We start from the raw sequence: 17,701 nt of genomic DNA, 5'->3' as shown, positions 1-17,701 counted from the left end.
GCTTGAGGTTCAGCAGCAACCTCCTCGATTGTCTTCTGCATTTGCACTTGCCCTGTCAAAACAGGTTCCTGGGTTGGGTCCTGAGTGGTTTCTATATAAGTATTCACTGTTTGTCCAAAATTTTGAACTGCAACAGTCATCAAATTCATCTTCTCATGCATCTGTTCCAGCAAAGCGTTTGTCTTGCAAAAAGCAAGCACCAAACTTCTTCTATATCCATTTTTGTTCAAGGTCAGAGTCTGGTCTCACAATCCTAATCTCCACAGCTGTGAAATCCTCAGATCGACTCCAGCAATAATTTAACAAGCTCCCTCTAGAGGGAACAATTTCCATTTGTATCCATCTTTTAAAGGCAAGTCCAGCAAAAGAAAGTTACTTTCATTTTTCAAATTTTTGTTTCTTTTAAATGCAAAAGGTAACTTTGGAATCAATTTGTTTCTTTTCTTTAACTATCTGTCAAATAACATTCCATTCACAGTTGATGGGCTTCCCCAAAAGTTTCTGTCTCTGACACCCCGTTCCCAGGTTTGAGACGGTGGAAATTTATCTTTCTTTACTCTCTCTCCGCAGGCTTAAACAATCAAAATTCCCCCTCTTTTCCCCTGCTTCCAAGAGGGGTTTTGATGGTTAAAAATGAAGGAAATTTAGGTCTTTATATACAACTTTCCAGACTTTGGCTTGCACAATTTTTGCTTCAGTCTATATACAAAAAGCGGAAGGCGGACTTCCTGTTTAGACCTTCCCGCTTCAAGGCCAAATTAAAGTGTTTCTTAATCCAATTTTCCGTTCTACTCACGGGTACTTGTTTAGAGTCCAATTGTCCACAGGAAAAAGTCTACGCTCTCCGGCAACGGCTGTGCGGCTTCACTCCGTAAAAATAGCGGTCGATTCAAGACACCGCGCTGCTCACCCCACGTCGCTTCGGATCCCCGAAAAAGGGGTTTCCCTGCGAGTAGGGGATGCGCTCCTAGTGTCAGCCGAATCCCATGTTCCCAGGCTTCCTCCGCCTGGGATTTTTAAGGGGTCTCCGCCTTCGCCGCGGTGGCAAGACCCGATTTTCACGGAGCGGGTTCCTCTGAGTCAGAGGAATTCTGCCATTGCCGATGGTGCTATCCCGGAAGTCCTCGCATTACTTCCGGGTTTTGCCGCTCGCGCATGCACAGATGGTCAAAACGACATCATGCACATGCGCGAAAGTGGCAAAACGCGACCCGCACACGTGCAGATACGCTGTTGTGTCTTACGTTCTGTTCAGGATGCAAACAGGGCTCCGGAATGGAGTCCATTCGCATCCTGAGGTATCACTGTACTGGTATTTTAAATTTTTTAGAGGCTGCATTGTTAACATCTTATTTTATCTGCTCAGATTCTATTTTAATATATAAAAGTGAATCAAACAATTCATATTTTAAATTATCTTGCCTTGTGGCCTGACTAGTTAGTTTTAGCACTGAACTTTTTCCTTTTGCCGTTTCCAGTTTAGATTGACTGGGCGGTGGGGGTGGGCAATTCTCTTTCCTTTTCCCAGCTTCCTCTATAGAGTTTAATTCCAAAACACAGAGTTCTTTCCCACCACAGCATGCATTCTTTTTAGCTTTATCAGTACTTTATCAAGGTCATAGACTCAGTAGAGCAGGCATTCCCAGCCTGCGGCCCTCCAGATATTTTGGCCTACAACTCCCATGATCCCAAGCTTGCAGGACCAATGGTCAGGGCTGATGGGAATTGTAGTCCAAAACATCTGGAGGGCCAAAGGTTGGGGATGCCTGCAGTAGAGGAAGCCTATTTTTCAAACCTATTCCCTCTCCCACAAATATCAATTTTTAACAATTATATATTCAAATCTTTGCATCCATTCACGTAAAAAAAATAAGATCCAACATAAAATATTTATATAGATTTCAATTACTAAAAACGTTCCTTTTCACAACTATAAGTAAAAAGTTTAAGACCATGGTGTTGGGGCTCTCTGATGCTCCCAGGAGTCTGGCACAGCTTTCCATTTTCTGTCTCTCAATGCTGCATTGTAGCACCTTTTAAAATCTCCCGATATTGGTAGTCAGTAAAGAGAATCCAATATAATAAATCAAAGTTACTAAATTTATTTTAGCCGGTATTCACAGTAAATAATCTTGTCCTCTTCTTTTTATCTTGACCTTTAGCCAACAGATGCCTTTTTGGTAAAGTACATATTTATAAATCATTCCATCAATTGGCATTGTATTATTTCTCAGTCCTCCATTTTAAATCCAGTTCAGTTTCAGATAGAGTTCAAGTTCTTTTTAAAGAATGGTATAAGCAATGGAGAGGCAGGCAATGGCTGCATTTGGCCCCCAGGTCAGAGGTTCCCCACCCCTGGTATAGATTACAAAAGGGCTCCAAAGTTTCCCCATTTTTTCTCTCCTTTGGCTTCTCTGACTCAGCCAAATGAACAGCTTGGTGATTTTAGAAAGAATCTGTGAAACCATGTTTCTTCAGCAAGCACATTGTGAATCCACACGTCTTCAGCAGGTACACTGGGTGAGCACCACTTTGAGGCAATCAAGATTTGGGCTAATGTTAGATTTCCCACAAGCTTCAACTGGCACAGCTTGCATCAGCCTGCTGAACCAGTCCGGCTGTGCCAGAACCCTGTTGTTGCAATGGCCAGCAAGATGCCTGTGCAAAGCCTCAAAGCAGGACTGAACAGCAACACCAGTCTCTCTCTCTCTCCCCCCCACTTGAGATTCCCAACAACTGGACTTCCGGGTTGGCGCCATCGCCGAATGGCGGACTCCCTCCGTGCTCCGGAGGGAGCCTGCTCGGCAGGGGCTGGGTCCTACCGCGCCGGCGACGCGGGGACCCCTAAAAACCATGGGCGCTGAAACCCATGGACATGGTGACTCGGCTGGCACCTTTTGAGCCCCCCCCGACCCGCGAAGGAGCCTTTTTAAAGGCTGCGGAACGGGTGACAGGGGGGAGGGTGGTGCTTTGAGTCCTCCGCTTCCCCTGCCGAGCGAAGCCGCATGCCATTCGACGGAGAGTGCTGACTTCTTCTATTGGAAATTTGGACTTAAAAGCATAACCCGTGAGTAATCGGAACTTGGATTTAAAAAGGCGAGAAATTTTTAAAGAATTCGGAACGAGCGGGGGAGGCGTAAAAAGGAAGTCAGCCCCCCCCCTGTTGTAGAGCAGCTAAAGTAAAGGACTTAACATCTAAGATTGAGCGCAACCCTATTTTGATAAAGTTATGAAATTTCGCGATGGAAAATTATAAGATTGAGCTGGAGGAGAAAAGTGGAATTTAATCAAAAAGCACCCCCCCGAACCTGGGAGCGCTTTAGTTAGAGCGCCGGGAGACGACAAGGAGAGGTTTTGACAGCTGTCAAAGAGCTGTCAAAGCAGAAGAACAAAAATGAGAACTTTGTTACGAGGACTTTGCCGGTTATATTTGTTACAAATTGGATACAAAATGTTTAAAACAAGGAATATTAAGTTACTTTGACTGGTGGACGTGATCTGGAAGGGAACTGAGTTATTACAATCCACCTAGAGGAGCCGAGGGATATTACAAGTTGTTGGCATCGAATTTGACTGAACTTTTTATTTCCTGGGAAACTGCAGAAATGGAACACTATTTTGGCTACAGAGGTTTTCACACTAAAGTAGACAATAGACTTATCTATTGAAGAATGGAAGGGACTTGGCATCATGTTTCGTTCCTGAATAACAGAGCCTCTGCAGTGAAACTTAGAAGCTTTTGGAATTAGAACATTTGTGCAGGAAAACAGGAAAAGAAAGAGGAGAGAGATTAACAAGAACAACAAGAATAATAAGAATTGGACAAAGTTGGAAGTGGGAACATTTGGGACATCCAGATTTGAAAGGTTTAAGAAATAAAATTGGAGTTTTTACTCCCAAGTTTATAAAAATCTGGATGGAAAAAATGGGCCTTTTTGAGATAGACTCCTTCCAAGATTGGACATTTAAAATTAAAGAAGACTGGTAAAGGACTATGGTTTAAATAAATGTGGGAGCTCCAGGAAGACATCAGATGTTGATTAATATGGGGAACGCAACCAGGAAAAGGGGGAGGGAAATTTGGAATCCAAAGGGTGTAAAATCATATTTTATTTTATTATATTTTAATCTATTATGTATATTAAAGGGGGGAACGCGTGGAAGGGAATAGGTCGATCTTAGGAGATGGGAAAATATTTTTAAATTGGGTTAATGATAATAAGGTTAAAATTTGGGATAATAAATTGCTGAATTTATTTGTAAGAATTGGAATATAAGAGGGGGAGGGGAGGGGAAGTCCTGGAAAGATGTTACGGAAAATAAGATCTTAAATTTGGATGTTTTGTTTTTTTTATATTGTTATAATTGGAAACTTTTAATAAATATTATTAAAAAAAAAAAAAAGAGATTCCCAACAACTAACATTCATAGGAATACTGTCTCCAACACTTGAGGAAAAACATGGCCAACTTGGTTAGTAGGAATTGATAGACTTCTCCTCCAGTATTTTCTTCTAATCCTCAACCAAACACATCCCAGTTGCTGCCCATCTTTACTTCCTGAATGCAAATTACAGAGTTTAACTATGTGTATTTCAAGCAGCACTTTCTTCCATCTTTCTTGAATCTTCCAACATTCACGGTCATTGGCTGCCCACAAATTCTAGTGTTATGAGAAAGGAATAAAAAGGAATTTGTGGTAATAAAGCTTTGAATGTGGTCACTTTGGATGTGACCTGGCAGCAAATTGGCAACCACCAGCAGTTTGAAAGCACGTCAAAGTGCAAGTAGATAAATAGGTACCGCTCCGGTGGGAAGGTAAATGGCATTTCCCTGCGCTGCTCTGGTTCACCAGAAGCGGCTTCGTCATGCTGGCCACATGACCCGGAAGCTGTACGCTGGCTCCTTCGGCCAATAAAGCGAGATGAGCACCGCGTCCCCAGAGTCGGTCACAACTGGACCTAATGGTCAGGGGTCCTTTTTACCACTGTCTCAGCAACAGAGTGACACGTAGCCAGTAGCCTGCTGCTATGAGCACTCTATGGCTGTTGCGTTGTGCACTAAGCTGCAGCTTCCAGACCTGATGCAAAGGCAGCCCCACTGCATGTTGCCATAATCAAGTCTAGAAGTTACCAGTGCATGAACCACTGTGTCCAAGCTGCCAAGCAATTGACCTATCTCTAAGACTCAAAAATCACTCAGTCATAAGCCTCCAGCTTTTCACGGTTCAAGCTCAGTTTGTTGGCTGTTATACACCATGGCATCCAAGCACCAATCCAGAGTTTGCGTTATGGAGTTTCTAGGGCTGGGTATCTTCAACATATGTGTTATGTACTGAGTTGAATAGGATCCAAAATACAGCAGTCTGATTGGTCCTAGAACAACAGGATTCAGAATGCAGCAGTCTGATATGTCCTAGAGCAATGCAGCAGTATGATTGGTGTGCAGGAGCCACCCAATCCAGCTCCAGATGGAAGTGAATCCACAACCTGATTGGCCTACAGGAGAATTCCAGAATTAGCCAATCATGTGCAGCCAATTGTGTAAATAATGTATATAAAGCAGATACTTTGGGAAAAAATTCATTCCTCCTCACCACTATGAGCTGAATAAAGAGCATGAAATCCACTCTCGACTCTGAGTATATTTCAATATGGATGACACTTCACTCCAAAACTCCAAATGATCGTTTCCAACAGCTTCATATTGATGTTCAATAGACACTGCACACCCTCCAACATTCCTCAGATGAAAATAGGGACATTCTTCCTTTCAGGGTATTCTCACAACGTTACACCTAAGAGCATAAAGATCCCTTGCTTTGGAATTTTGCTGATCAATATCCCCAGCCAGATGGGTTCTGGACTCTTGGAAAAGTCAGTCTGATTTTTTATTTTTAAAAAATCATTATATAACATGTCCCAAAGACCTTACCCTCCCTGCAGGTCCACCCCATGTGACAGAATGACCCATTGCAATGTTTACATTTCCAACACTTATTGGGCACATTCTTATACATTCAAGCTAACCTCTTTGTGTTGAATGGTTTATTTAAACATTAAGGTTTATTATTGTTTCACAAGATGCATATCTCTTTAAAAGCCAGAGTAGATATCATGGCCTAGTTTTACAGCTGTGAAACAGTATAGCAGGTGCTGTTAAGTTGTGTTAATTAAGCTGCATCAGCAATTGGATATAGTATATAAAGAGCAGTGTGTACCTCTCTCAGTACTCTGGTGAATGGGTCATACTTATAGATTTAATGTAAGAGGAGTTTTTGTTTTTGTAATTAAAGCCAAGCAAAAGATTTTTTTGTGTTTCTTTGTTGTTTCCTGAATGTGTGGTCTCCCTAGCATGCTTTCTGCAGCACAATTAATCTGCTATATATGCAACACTTTGAAGTTAAATACCATTGGTACATCATCTTATAATAATTCTCTCTTACAATAAACATGTCTAAATAAGAATGTGAAAAAGAAGATAGTGAGGGAAGAGGACATGAGCCCAATGTCACTCTCTTCACCCCCTCCATTGTGATTACCAACATCTGGGAGTCTCATTCTTCTTAGAAGAAAAACAGCCGCAGTAAAAGATAGTCCCTTAAATCCGCAAGCTTCTCTGGACAGAGGCCTGCAACCCCACCCCCTGCTCTTAAGTGTAACCAACTTATGTTAAAGAACAAGTGGACCAGTTCTTTACCCCAAAGACAAGTGCATTTAATGGGACTGAGGAAATCTAGATCGTGAGTCACTGTGCATTTTATAACTGTACAATAAAGGAAATTCTGGAGAGACATTTGTCCCCCTTTCAAAAAAGTTCATGCTGTCAGGGAAACTGCCTTGGCTTCCAGAAACATAATCCAATTTCAGTGCTGTAACCTGATGGGACTCGTTTCCCCACATCCAGGGTAGAGAAATTGAGGCTGGCACAGATTAGGAGGGACGTGTCCTGAAGAGTTCTTGGAAGGGGGAAGAGATTTAACTGGTTTTCAACACTGTGCTTTACATTACCTTATAGCATGATTAGAATTCTAGCAATTTGTGACACTGTCCTGAACACGTTGTTCCGGGGTCCTGGCAAAGTGCTTCTTGCAATTTTCTATAAATTAATCCAACTTTGTGCATCAGTTCCTTGCTCGACCCAGAACTCCTTCTTGGCTCTTCAGCTCTCTAGAATGATGAAGACACTCCTGATCTCCTGCCTCCTCTTGACCCTTCTGAGTCCAGGTGAGCAGAACCACAGCTGCTGTGCTGATCATCCTGTTTGCAGGAAGGAACTAAGTGGGGGGTCAGCCATTAAAGCAGGAGAAGAAAGGAACAAGGACTTGTGGTTCCTTTGAAAGGGAGAGGAATAAAGCACAAGGCCAAACTACAAGGGATCCTCCATGATAGATTTTCCTTCTTCCCAATACTCAATTTTTATTTAACCAAATGCGTACAGAGAGGTGTGGTATTCCCAAGTACATTGGGGGAGCAAGAGAGGCAGTAGCTCACTCTTTGATAAACCAGAATAGTAGTTTATATTTAAAGCAAAGAGTAAGTTTCTTGCATTTGTAAAAACTTATGATACGAGACAATGTATATGATAGGAGAGGATCTCATATTTTGAAGTGGAATTATCCTGCCCAAATTCAATGTTTTAGTTTGCTGGTGTTACACTCCACCCAATCTCTTGAGTGGAATCAGGTTTTAGGGGTACCAGATGCACTTATCAGAGTCTTTACTATGTTTGCTGGAGCTGATGGGAGTTGTAGTACAACAACTTCAGGAGGGTTAAAGGTTTCCGCACACCTTCTCTACTGTTCCTCTCCCTCAGACTGCAGGAGCCATCTTGGACAATCATACTCTGGTCTATGCAAGGTCCACCCCCATTCACAGAATTTAAGAACTAGAGAGGGAATATATATAGAAAGCATTATGTAGATGAACAATGGCCCATCTAGTCCAGCATCTTTTTCTTGCCATGGGTCTTATGGGAAGCCCCTAAGAAAGATCTGAGTGCAACAGCTCCCTTTCTGCGCTTTCCAGAAACTAGTATTCAGATGAATAGTGCCTCCAATGTTGGAGAAAGAATATATCAATTGAGGATGGTAACCATGTATTTATCTATTCCGCTTTCGAAGCTATCCAAGTTGGTGGCCTTTGCTGCCTCTCGTAAGATGGGGTTTGTAGCAGAAAGTGTTGTATTTCTGTACCTTGACACAGACCTATTCCCCCTACATAGTTGCTAAGGATTTGTAAACCCATTACTCCCTGTCTGCAGTGGCATCTCTGATATGTGAGTCTTGTTGGAACAGTGAAGGAATAGATTGCCGTCGCAAGACTGAGGTGTGTGATGAGTCCAGTGACCAGTCCTGCATGTCTGTTGTTGGAGTTGGCAAAATGCGTAAGTGAGAACTTTCAACCTTTTTGACCACTAAAACGTAAACCCCTAGACTCACTTTCTAAGGCCACATCTTAGCCACAAGCCACGGAACATGACTTTTCATAAAGAGTTGTTCTAAGTTCTGCATTGCCTTTAGGAGCAGGGAAGAAATTCAAGCCAGTTCATATTTAAAGGTGTGTTTACTCAACTGGCAGAGCAAAACAAAGCCATCCTTCAGAATCTGCCCTACTCCCATTTTTGCAATTCAGTTGTCCAGCCATGTAATCAGTAGACAAATGCACATACTAGGGTAAAGTGTGCATATAAGAACCTACAACAAAATCAAGCAACAGCCACAACATTGATATAAAAACAACAAGCCAAACAATACCCCAACTCAAGTGTCCGTCCAGCAGCCTCAGCTTTTGTAGGTGGAGTCAGTCTGTCGGTTCCCATCTCCCAGGCCTGCAAGGCAGAGAGCTAGTCCGCCAGGATTCACAGCCAAGATGGTCAACAAACTTCCTGCCCCCCTCCCACGGGGGAAACCATGACTGCTTAAATCTGTATGACCCTGCAGATAGGGCCTAAGAGTGAAAATAACATTCAGACTAAATGCTGATGGTGGGGGGAGTTGGAAACTGATATGAAAATGTGGAGAAATGAACTTAAAATAAGAAACCAAGAAAAACTGATACGGACATATTGTCCCTTCCTAATTGCCTGTGGTACATGCTCCCTTTATGAGCTCCAGCATCGACTCTCATTGGTCCAGTTACGTGGGCAGCAACAAAACTTATTTCATTGATGAATTCCCATGAAGCCTTCTGAACTGATCCCATTCAATCCTTAATCTGCTTGGGTTAAGAGCACACCGCTGCCCTTGCCTCAGCCAAACAGTTTTGAAGAAATCCCAACCCACCACTGGCTCACACTGCTCCCCCTCCCCAGTTGCAAGAGCCATGACCCCGCTCCTGCTTGCACACGAGTAGGAGAGGTATCCCAGCTGTTCACCTGGTGTATTATGGGCTCCATCACCCTTTCCCATTGTGGGGGGCATGGCTGCCCACTGCTCAGTGTAGAAGCTTGAAGGAGCCCCCATCTTACACGAGCCAGTGGTGAGGTGCACGCTCTGGGTGGAGGTCGTCTTGGCTGTCATCTTGGCTGCCACCTGGCTGCCTTTTTCACCACAGTTGGAAAGATGGAGGCCACCCTCCCAGTCGAAGATAGCCAGGCAGCGCAGGCAGCCATGCTCTGCAAGCGAAGATAGAGTGAGGCGAAGATTGAGTGAGTTTGAATCCTGTGCCTTGTGGATTTCACTTGGGAGGGTGGGCTGCATCTTTCCTCCTGGAGAGAATGACCACCCCTCGAGAAAAGAGGCTGTGTGCCTCCACGGACACCAGCGAAGGTGGAGGGAGCCTCGGAAAGGAGCTCCGAGGTCCCTGCCATGAATGACAGGGGCATTGGGTGGCTCAAATGGGGGAGAGGAACTGACGAAGAAGTGGCAGATCTTGCCTTCAAGTTACACACCACAGCTTCAAAGGCAGCAACATCAGGTAATTCTTTACCTGGCGGTCAGATCTGCTGCCCCTGTGGATCCTGCCACATAAGGTGATAATCAAAGCTTTCCTCATGAGCGCGCCAGCCCTGTCTCCAGGTCTAGTTATTTCCTTCCTATTCTTTTTTACTAGTTTACACGATCCCAATGGTTCTCAAGTCCTGCATCAAGACAGAGTTGTGTGATGCAAACTATTCCAGTGGCTCCCTAATGGATTCAATTTACATCTACAGCAAGATGTCCTGCTGCAAGACAGATATGTGCAACAGCGGACCTCCTGAAGGTAAGTATCATCATCAGGAAAGATGGTTTCACAAAACTCAAGCAATGAGAGAAGTCAAAGAAAGACAAACAAGTTTTGGGCAGTATCCTGATGTCAGAGACTGGCTAGACAAGGAGGAGTGGTGGCAGCCAGTTGCTCCAGCAGGTGCCTGAGGGTGGCACTAGGAAAGAAGATTTCAAACCTGATTCAGACTGGTGGGACAGGGAGGAGCCACCGACAGAGGGAACCAGCAGGGAAGCATTGGAGCCATAGTATGGGGGTGGAGGGAAATAATACAACAAAACCCAAAATCCCAATAAGATTACTAGAACAACATGCAGCATTCATTAGCAAAAATTATAAGGGAGTGTCACAGTTTTAGCTTAGTCCTAGAAATACCCCTCCCATAATGTTACTCACAGTTCCTCTCCTGTAGCAGCTTCTGGTATTTACATCCTATGCTTTCCTCCAAAACTCTTGAGCTCCCGCTCACCATTTTAGCCTCAAAATATCCAGTAAAATATCCAGTAAAATAGGTTACGCTGAGAGATGGTTCCGGCCCCAGGCCACTCAGCAAGTGTCATGGCTACAGTGGAATTTGAACCCTGGTCTCCTAGATTCTAGTCCAACCCTCTAACCACTACACCTCACTGGCTCTAGCCCCCAAACCTACACCAACCCACTTTCTTTGATGCATTTGCATTTGTAGGATATTTTTAGTGGGACAGGCCTCTGTCCTTCTTGTGTGAGAGGGAACTGATATATAACCCCTCTTAAAGGGAACTGATATATAACCCCTCCATTTTGTGGTTCGCCTTACCATTTCCCCCACCCTGGTGTATGCTTTTATTGAAAGCACTATAGCAACACTAGGACAAAGAATTATGTGTGAGGTAGTTTATTAAGGGTGCTGTGAATTTATAGGAAACCCCCTATCCCCCTCACAGAGTAATGGATTAGCAATCAAACCCCACACAATAGCTCTTATTACCTACTATCTTTATTGAAATCATTATTATCTTTATGAAATCATTATTTTACCTAGAACTAAGCACATCTTTTTCCAGAAGAGATTTTTTAAAGGATAAAACTGCTGAGAGCTTTCTTTCTCTTTCTCGCTCTAAGAAAGAGGGCCAATTTGTAGAATTTTATCATCGTTTGTGTGCATCTGTGGCTACCATTTTGTCTCTCAGAATGCCCCCCAATGCTGCTCAGTGCTAAGCCCAGTTGCTTAAAGTGGTATCCCTGTGCTTGAAATGTATGCTGTGAATGTGGCCCTAGTCAAAATCTCTTGTCCCATGCCTTAATGTAGCCCTGGATGAATGGAGCATGGCTGAAGCACTCTGCTTGGAGAAGTGCTGGAAGGTGGTACACATCCCTCTTTGAAGGAGGAGAACAATTACTGCCCCTTACATACAGCAAGTTGTGGTTTGCATCTGCCAAAGAAATACATTGACCCCCAACTTGGGGTGGTGTGGTGATTGTTTTACAGTTCCTGAGCATGAGAAGAGGAAGAAGAATGGGCTGAAGTGCCCGGCTTGCTTCGAATCCCACACAGACGTGTGCAAGTACATCAGAACCGTCAGCTGTAGAAATGAGGAGGATCAATGCTTCTACTTTGGGCTTCATTTTACTTTCGGTGAGCCTTGTATGATGGAGTGTAGTTGGGGCCCATCTATACTATGCATTTAAAGCAGTATCACACCACTTTGAGCAGTCATGGCTTCCTCTAAAAGACGCTAGGGTACTTAGTTTATTAAGGGTTCTGAAGTTTATTAGGAGACCCACGTTATGTACTGAGCTTAGATCCTAGAACAATAGGCAAGTAGGATCCTAGATGGGAGCACCCTGATTGGTCTGCAGGAGCTGCCCAATCTGGCTCCAGAAGGAAGTGAATCAGCGAGCTGATTGGCCTGCAGCAGCAGCCCAATCAGGCTCCAGGAGGGGAGTTGAATCAGCCAATCACGCAGGACCCATTGTGTAAATAATGTATATATAGCCACTCCCTGTTCATCATGAGCTGATATAAAGAGCATGAAATCAACACTCAACTCCGAGTATATTTCAGGTTTTATCTGCTTTTATTGCTAATGTAAATATTTCTTGTAAACCCCTAGCAGTTTTTACTGCAATCAAGCAATATATAGATTTTGTTAAATAAAAATACATCTTAAAATTTGTACTTTCATTTGGAAGAGGAGGAAGGATGGAGACCCGCAGGCCCAAGATCCAAGGTCATCCCTCTATGACTCTCTCTCTCTGGCCCTTTGGATCCTACTTAGCCACACCTCCTCTCCCTAGGCCACACCCCTCACAAGCCCCACTTCATACCCTACCTGTATGCTATGGCCTGGCTGGGTTGTTGCCCCTGAACTCTTGGTTACCTGGAGGGAGGACAAAGAGGGGGATTTGAATGTATCTAGAAAATAGCCTGCCGTGTAAAGGTGAATTTTACATATGTTTCTATTGGCATGTGCACCTCCCAGAAGGTCACCCAGAATCAAAAAAGGGTCTTGGTCTGAAAAAAAGTTGCCCACCCTTCTGTTTGAGGGGGAGGGTTTTGGATTCCAAAAGCAAATGTGTGTGTTTTTTTCCTAACAGGGGGAGCTGACATATTGGGCGCTATCCGAGGCTGCGCAACAGCTTCTTTCTGTAACCAGACTGATTGGTTGTTTGAAATTCTTTTGGAAAGATTCAGTATTGCGGTCATTCATGCAGAGTGCACCAAAGCAATGGAGGACGATGCTAATGAGCTTGTAGCTGAGGGAAGGCAAACCTCCACAGCCCAGAAGAACCCACCATTTATGGAAATTGGCGGTCTAGTGGTTGAAGAGGGGAGGTCTCAGCCTGAGGACTCCCAGGCTTTCTTTCCAGAAGTCTAGAAGCTCCTCCTCAAAGACAGGCTGTATTTGACTTTCATGTGCAAATGAAGCCATTGAATCATGTCCAAAATAAATATATATGGCAAATAATGTGTGTTCTATCATTTATTCAAATGCATCATTTGTTGGAAAAAATAATAGTGCTTGGAGATAGGAGATATATTTCAGGAGTGAAATCCCTAGCCAGATTTCCATGTCCAATTTTAATCAATAAAGTGTCAACTTTGGGCTCCCTTGTTGTCAGGGATGGTGCATCCCATTTTGCCACTTGAGGTGAAATGGGGAATGGCACAGCAGCCGTGCTGTGTAACTCACACGAAAGCATCCCTTCCCTAGGTTGCGTGGCAACAGCACAAACTGGCATGGCGGCAGCAAGTTCTGGTTAGGTTTCATGAGATTTTGGCGAGAGCTTGCTGGAAAATGGTGCTGATGCCAGTGCATCAGATTTTCAATCTGTGCTGGAATGTAAACAGACATGTTGAAGTAAGGTGAGGAAAGGTGACCCCACCTAGGCCCGAAGTCACCCCCCCCAAAGCAGGCTCAAAGCTTCTCAAAGCTTTTCAAAATCATTTTCTCAGCAGCTAAAAGGCATTAGCTCATTTGCTCTGCTTTAACAAAGGTAGCTGAATAGAACAATTTCTCAGGCCAGTTGACCTCACTAAAAGAACAGAACTGACTCTTATCTCATTCAGTTGCAACATGTTGGACCTGCTGAAACCCCTTGGCTTCTCACCCCCTTTCCTGGGAAGAGTCCACAATAGTCCCAAAGATAGGAGCTTTCTGTTCATGCTCAGAGGAACTCATGGGCAGGACTCCTGGAGGAGGAGGAGAAAGGGGAGGGAACTAGAAGGGGAATATATGCTCTGTGCAAATGACTGTGAACCCGTGCTTGTTTTGTGAGTTATCACACTTGCTCCTTCTACCAGTTCATGGATGGTAGAAATAAAGCTTTTTCTCTGAAACTATTCCTTGAGTGTCTGTTGACTTCCCTTTCCCGGGCACAATATTTTTCCCACCCGAGGGCAAAGCCTCATAAGGCTACAATGTGGCATGTAACAATCCCACATATCTGCAGCAAAAGGTGGAATAGAATTCCAAAAATGTACACCTTACTGGGGTCATGTCTAGTTTTGTCAGATGAGCAGTTATCACCTGAGTTGTTGAACTAAATGACGGGGGAGGGGGGGTCCCTTCCAGCTCTATGATACGATGACTTCTGCAGGTCAGATTCCAGATCAAGTCTCCAGCCACAGCGATGGATCACCCTGGTGGTGATCAACCCCCCCCCACTACCCCTGAAAATTCCCAGTGTGTTTACTACTTCTTGCTGTTGTTATTGACTATCTGTTTCTCACCTTAAAGTCTCAGGATGGATTGTGGGATTAAAGCATAAGATTCAGAACAGTTTTAAGCAATTTGCAATCAGAGAAATAAGGTGGGTTCTAAAAATACATAACAATTGATAAACGTTTTCATTCCTTTCTCATAACACTAGAATCCGTGGGCAGCCAATGAAACTGAATGTTGGAAGATTCGAGACAGATGGAAGAAAATGCTCCTTGAAATAGCACATGGTTAAACTCTGGAATTCGCTCACAGGAAGCAACTTGGATTTGCTTGACTGAGGATTAGAGAAAAAGGAATCATGGAGGATAAGGCTATCAATGGCTACTATCCCACTTGGCCATATCCTACCCCAGCTGTTGGAGATAGTATTCCTTTGAATATCAACTGCTGGGAATCACAAGGCGGGGAGAGTGGTGTCACTATCCAGTCCTGCTTTTAGGCTTTGCACAGGCATCGTCCAGCTGTGAGTCGTGAAGGCCGCTTCCTGCAAGGCCTTTTCGACCTGGACTACCCTAGGGGGCGGGGCAGATTCACCAACTTTACTAAAGAGGCTCCTGGGGAGACCAGAGGGACATCGCTATGCCTGACCCCAAACCCTAAGTACGGGATTCTTCTGCCCCATCTTTTTGTGCCTGCCAAACAGCCGTGTCATGCTTCTGAAAATATTGTATTGTCTTGTTAATTATGCTGTTTTAAATGTGCTGTTTTAAATTATGCTGTTTTAAATTTTGATTTCACTTGGAAATGCTTTTTTTTGGGGGGGGGGAATGTTTAAGATTTTTTTGTTTGTTACCGGTAACTTTGGTTGTGTTAAATATGTATTCTGTAGTTGACCTCCTTTGCAATGTTTTATTTTGAAATCTTTAAGATAATATTTTAGTTTTCTGTTAATTATATTGCTTTGACTGTAAACACTATATTTGACTTTCTACAGTTTTTTAATTTTTTTGGGATGTTTTAATATTCTGTAAACCGCTTTGAGATTTTTCTTTAAAATATAAAGCTGTATAGAAATGAAATAAATAAATAATCTGGTTGGCCATTGTGACAATTGGGTTGTCACAACAACAGGCCTGGTTTTTCTATTTATTTAATCATTTTTTCAATACAAATAGCAACCACAAAAAACACATACAACAAAAACCACAATAACACTAATAACACAATTTAACAATTCAGATTTGAGTACTGATATACCTATAACTACACCTTTTTAACAATATTTCCCCACCTCTCCTCCCCTACTTCCCACCACTTTCTGCCTTATCGTTTAAGTATTCCTTCCAGATTTCTTCATATTTATCCATTCTTAATTTGCGTCGATATGCAATTCATTCTTGTGTAACTAGTCTGTCCATATTGTCAATCCATGTGCTCAATGGGATCTTTTTGTGGCTCTTCCCATTCATCAAAAAAGTTTTTTTTGCTTCTAATATGCATTGTAATCTCCTTGTAATCTCCCACATTTCCGGTATATAATTTAGAATTAAATTCAAATCCCCTAAATAACAATTTCTTTTTATTACTCTTGCTATATATATCACCACCTCACACCAAAATGATCTTATCATCAGGCAGTTAATCATCATATGTACTAAGTTTGCATTTTTACTTCCACATCTCCAGCAGTTGTCTGCATTTGTTATTTTCTTCTGGTAAAGTTTTGCTGGAGTCCAATGGACTCTGAATATTATTTTCTGCTGAATAAGTCTTAGTCTTAGATCCATAGAAGCTATTTCAGTTGATTTTATACTTGACTCCCATATATCATTTGTTATCTGTACCCTTAACTCTTCACTCCATTTTTGTCTATCATATTCTAAATCATACTTCTTTCTGTTGAGTAGGGTTTTATATAGTGTAAGTTCTTTGTTTTTGTTGCAGAAATTAAATCTTGTAGCAGCATGGGTGTTTCCGATGCTGCTATAGCGTTAGGGCCAAACTGCCTTTCCAACATATGTATCAATTGGATGTATTGTCATTGTGTTTCACTGGTTAATCCATACTTTACATGCAAAGTCTTATGTTCCACAAATTTGTCATTTAATTGATTCAATGTCAAAATACCTTTTTTCATCCAATTTTGCCAAATTATTACTTGATTTCCAATTTTTAATTTTGGGTTGGCCCATATTGTTAATTTCTCATGCTGATAGGGGTCGTCATTATTTTTATTTATATTCATCCAAATTTTTACAGGTGCTTTAATAGTCTCCAAGATAATAGGATGTTTCATAAAATTGGAGCTGAGTTTAGTCCACCCTACAAGAGGTTCAAAGAAACTATATACGAGAGTAGCCCAGTTGGGATTCCCAGATTTGGGAGACCAAAGCCACCTTCCTTAGTTGGAAGTTGCATTTTATGTAGTGATATTTTTGGTGGCTTTGTACCCCATAGGCATGATCTAAATAGTTGATTTATTTTTTGGAAGTAAAATTTGGGGCTATGTTTTGGTAATCCTCTAAGAATGTATAAAAACCTGGGAACAACATTCATTTTGAGGTCCCCACCTTTCAATATCAAAAGAAATCTCATTTATAATTCGATTCAAATTTAAATTTTACAATTTGGTCTATATCGGATTAAATCATTATACCCAAGTATTTAATAAAGTCTTTGTGCGTCCAAAATTGATGGTAACAGGCCTGGTTCAGCAGGCTGATGTAAGTTCTGGCCAGTTGAAGCTTATGCGAAATCTAACATTTGCCCAAATCTTGATTGCCTCAAAGTGGTGCTCACCCAGTGTACCTGCTGAGGATGAGTGGATTCACAAAGTACTTGCTGAAGAAGCATGGTTTCACAATTTCTTTCTAAAATCACCAAGCTGCTCATTTGGCTGAGTAAGGGAAGCCAAAGGAGAGAGAAAAATGGGAAACTATGGAGCCCTTTAGTAATCACTACCAGAGGTGGGGAACCTCTGGCCTGGGGGTCAAATGCAGCCACTGCATGCTTCTCCACAGGACCCAGGAGATGGGGGTGTAGATGGTACATCGTTCCTCTGCTTGGGGTCACAAGGGGGATCTCCCAAAAAATTTGCATATATTGTGTGAAGACTAGCATTTCCATTTTGTGTAAGACTACATAAAATGCTACGACGCCTCTTCCTCCATCTGCTTCCTCTTCTGATAACATTCCCCTGCCTACTTGTCCCAATGGATCCAGAGAGGTTCTGTGCCCGTTCTAAATGTTTCTTCTCTTTATTTTTTGAAGGTTGTGTACACAGTCCAGTTTATGTCTTTCTCACAATAAGTGGGTGTCCCACCTGCCCCATAGGCAGCAGAGAAATGGCACT

The 17,701-nt window shown here is 42.7% G+C and overlaps 1 protein-coding gene and 1 long non-coding RNA gene across 3 annotated transcripts in view; both read left to right on the top strand.

The window, feature by feature from the left end:
* LOC309346271 overlaps nt 1-17,701 on the top strand; it is a 172,220-nt gene that overhangs the window by 9,898 nt on the left and 144,621 nt on the right. The gene's annotated exons all lie outside the window — the stretch shown is intronic.
* LOC309346018 (phospholipase A2 inhibitor NAI-like) lies at nt 7,122-13,127 on the top strand. The gene is made up of 5 exons (XM_081869645.1): nt 7,122-7,225; nt 8,262-8,384; nt 10,052-10,201; nt 11,673-11,819; nt 12,782-13,127. The coding sequence occupies exons 1-5, from the start codon at nt 7,174-7,176 to the stop codon at nt 13,060-13,062; spliced, it is 753 nt and encodes a 250-aa protein (XP_081725771.1). The 5' UTR covers nt 7,122-7,173; the 3' UTR covers nt 13,063-13,127.

The sequence above is a fragment of the Podarcis erhardii genome (assembly GCF_964252035.2).
Source record: "Podarcis erhardii genome assembly, chromosome: 7".
Lineage (NCBI taxonomy): Eukaryota > Metazoa > Chordata > Lepidosauria > Squamata > Lacertidae > Podarcis > Podarcis erhardii.
The sequence above is the reverse complement of the archived record's forward strand: the minus strand, read 5'-3'. Positions and strand labels throughout refer to the sequence as shown.

Bases quoted from the DNA above. Each gene is read 5' to 3' on its own strand.
- LOC309346018 (XM_081869645.1), top strand. From the start codon at position 7,174: ATGATGAAGACACTCCTGATCTCCTGCCTCCTCTTGACCCTTCTGAGT. The intron at 7,226-8,261 runs GTGAGCAGAACC...CCCTGTCTGCAG, and splicing joins CTTGACCCTTCTGAGTCCAG to TGGCATCTCTGATATGTGAG. The intron at 10,202-11,672 runs GTAAGTATCATC...ATTGTTTTACAG, and splicing joins CAACAGCGGACCTCCTGAAG to TTCCTGAGCATGAGAAGAGG.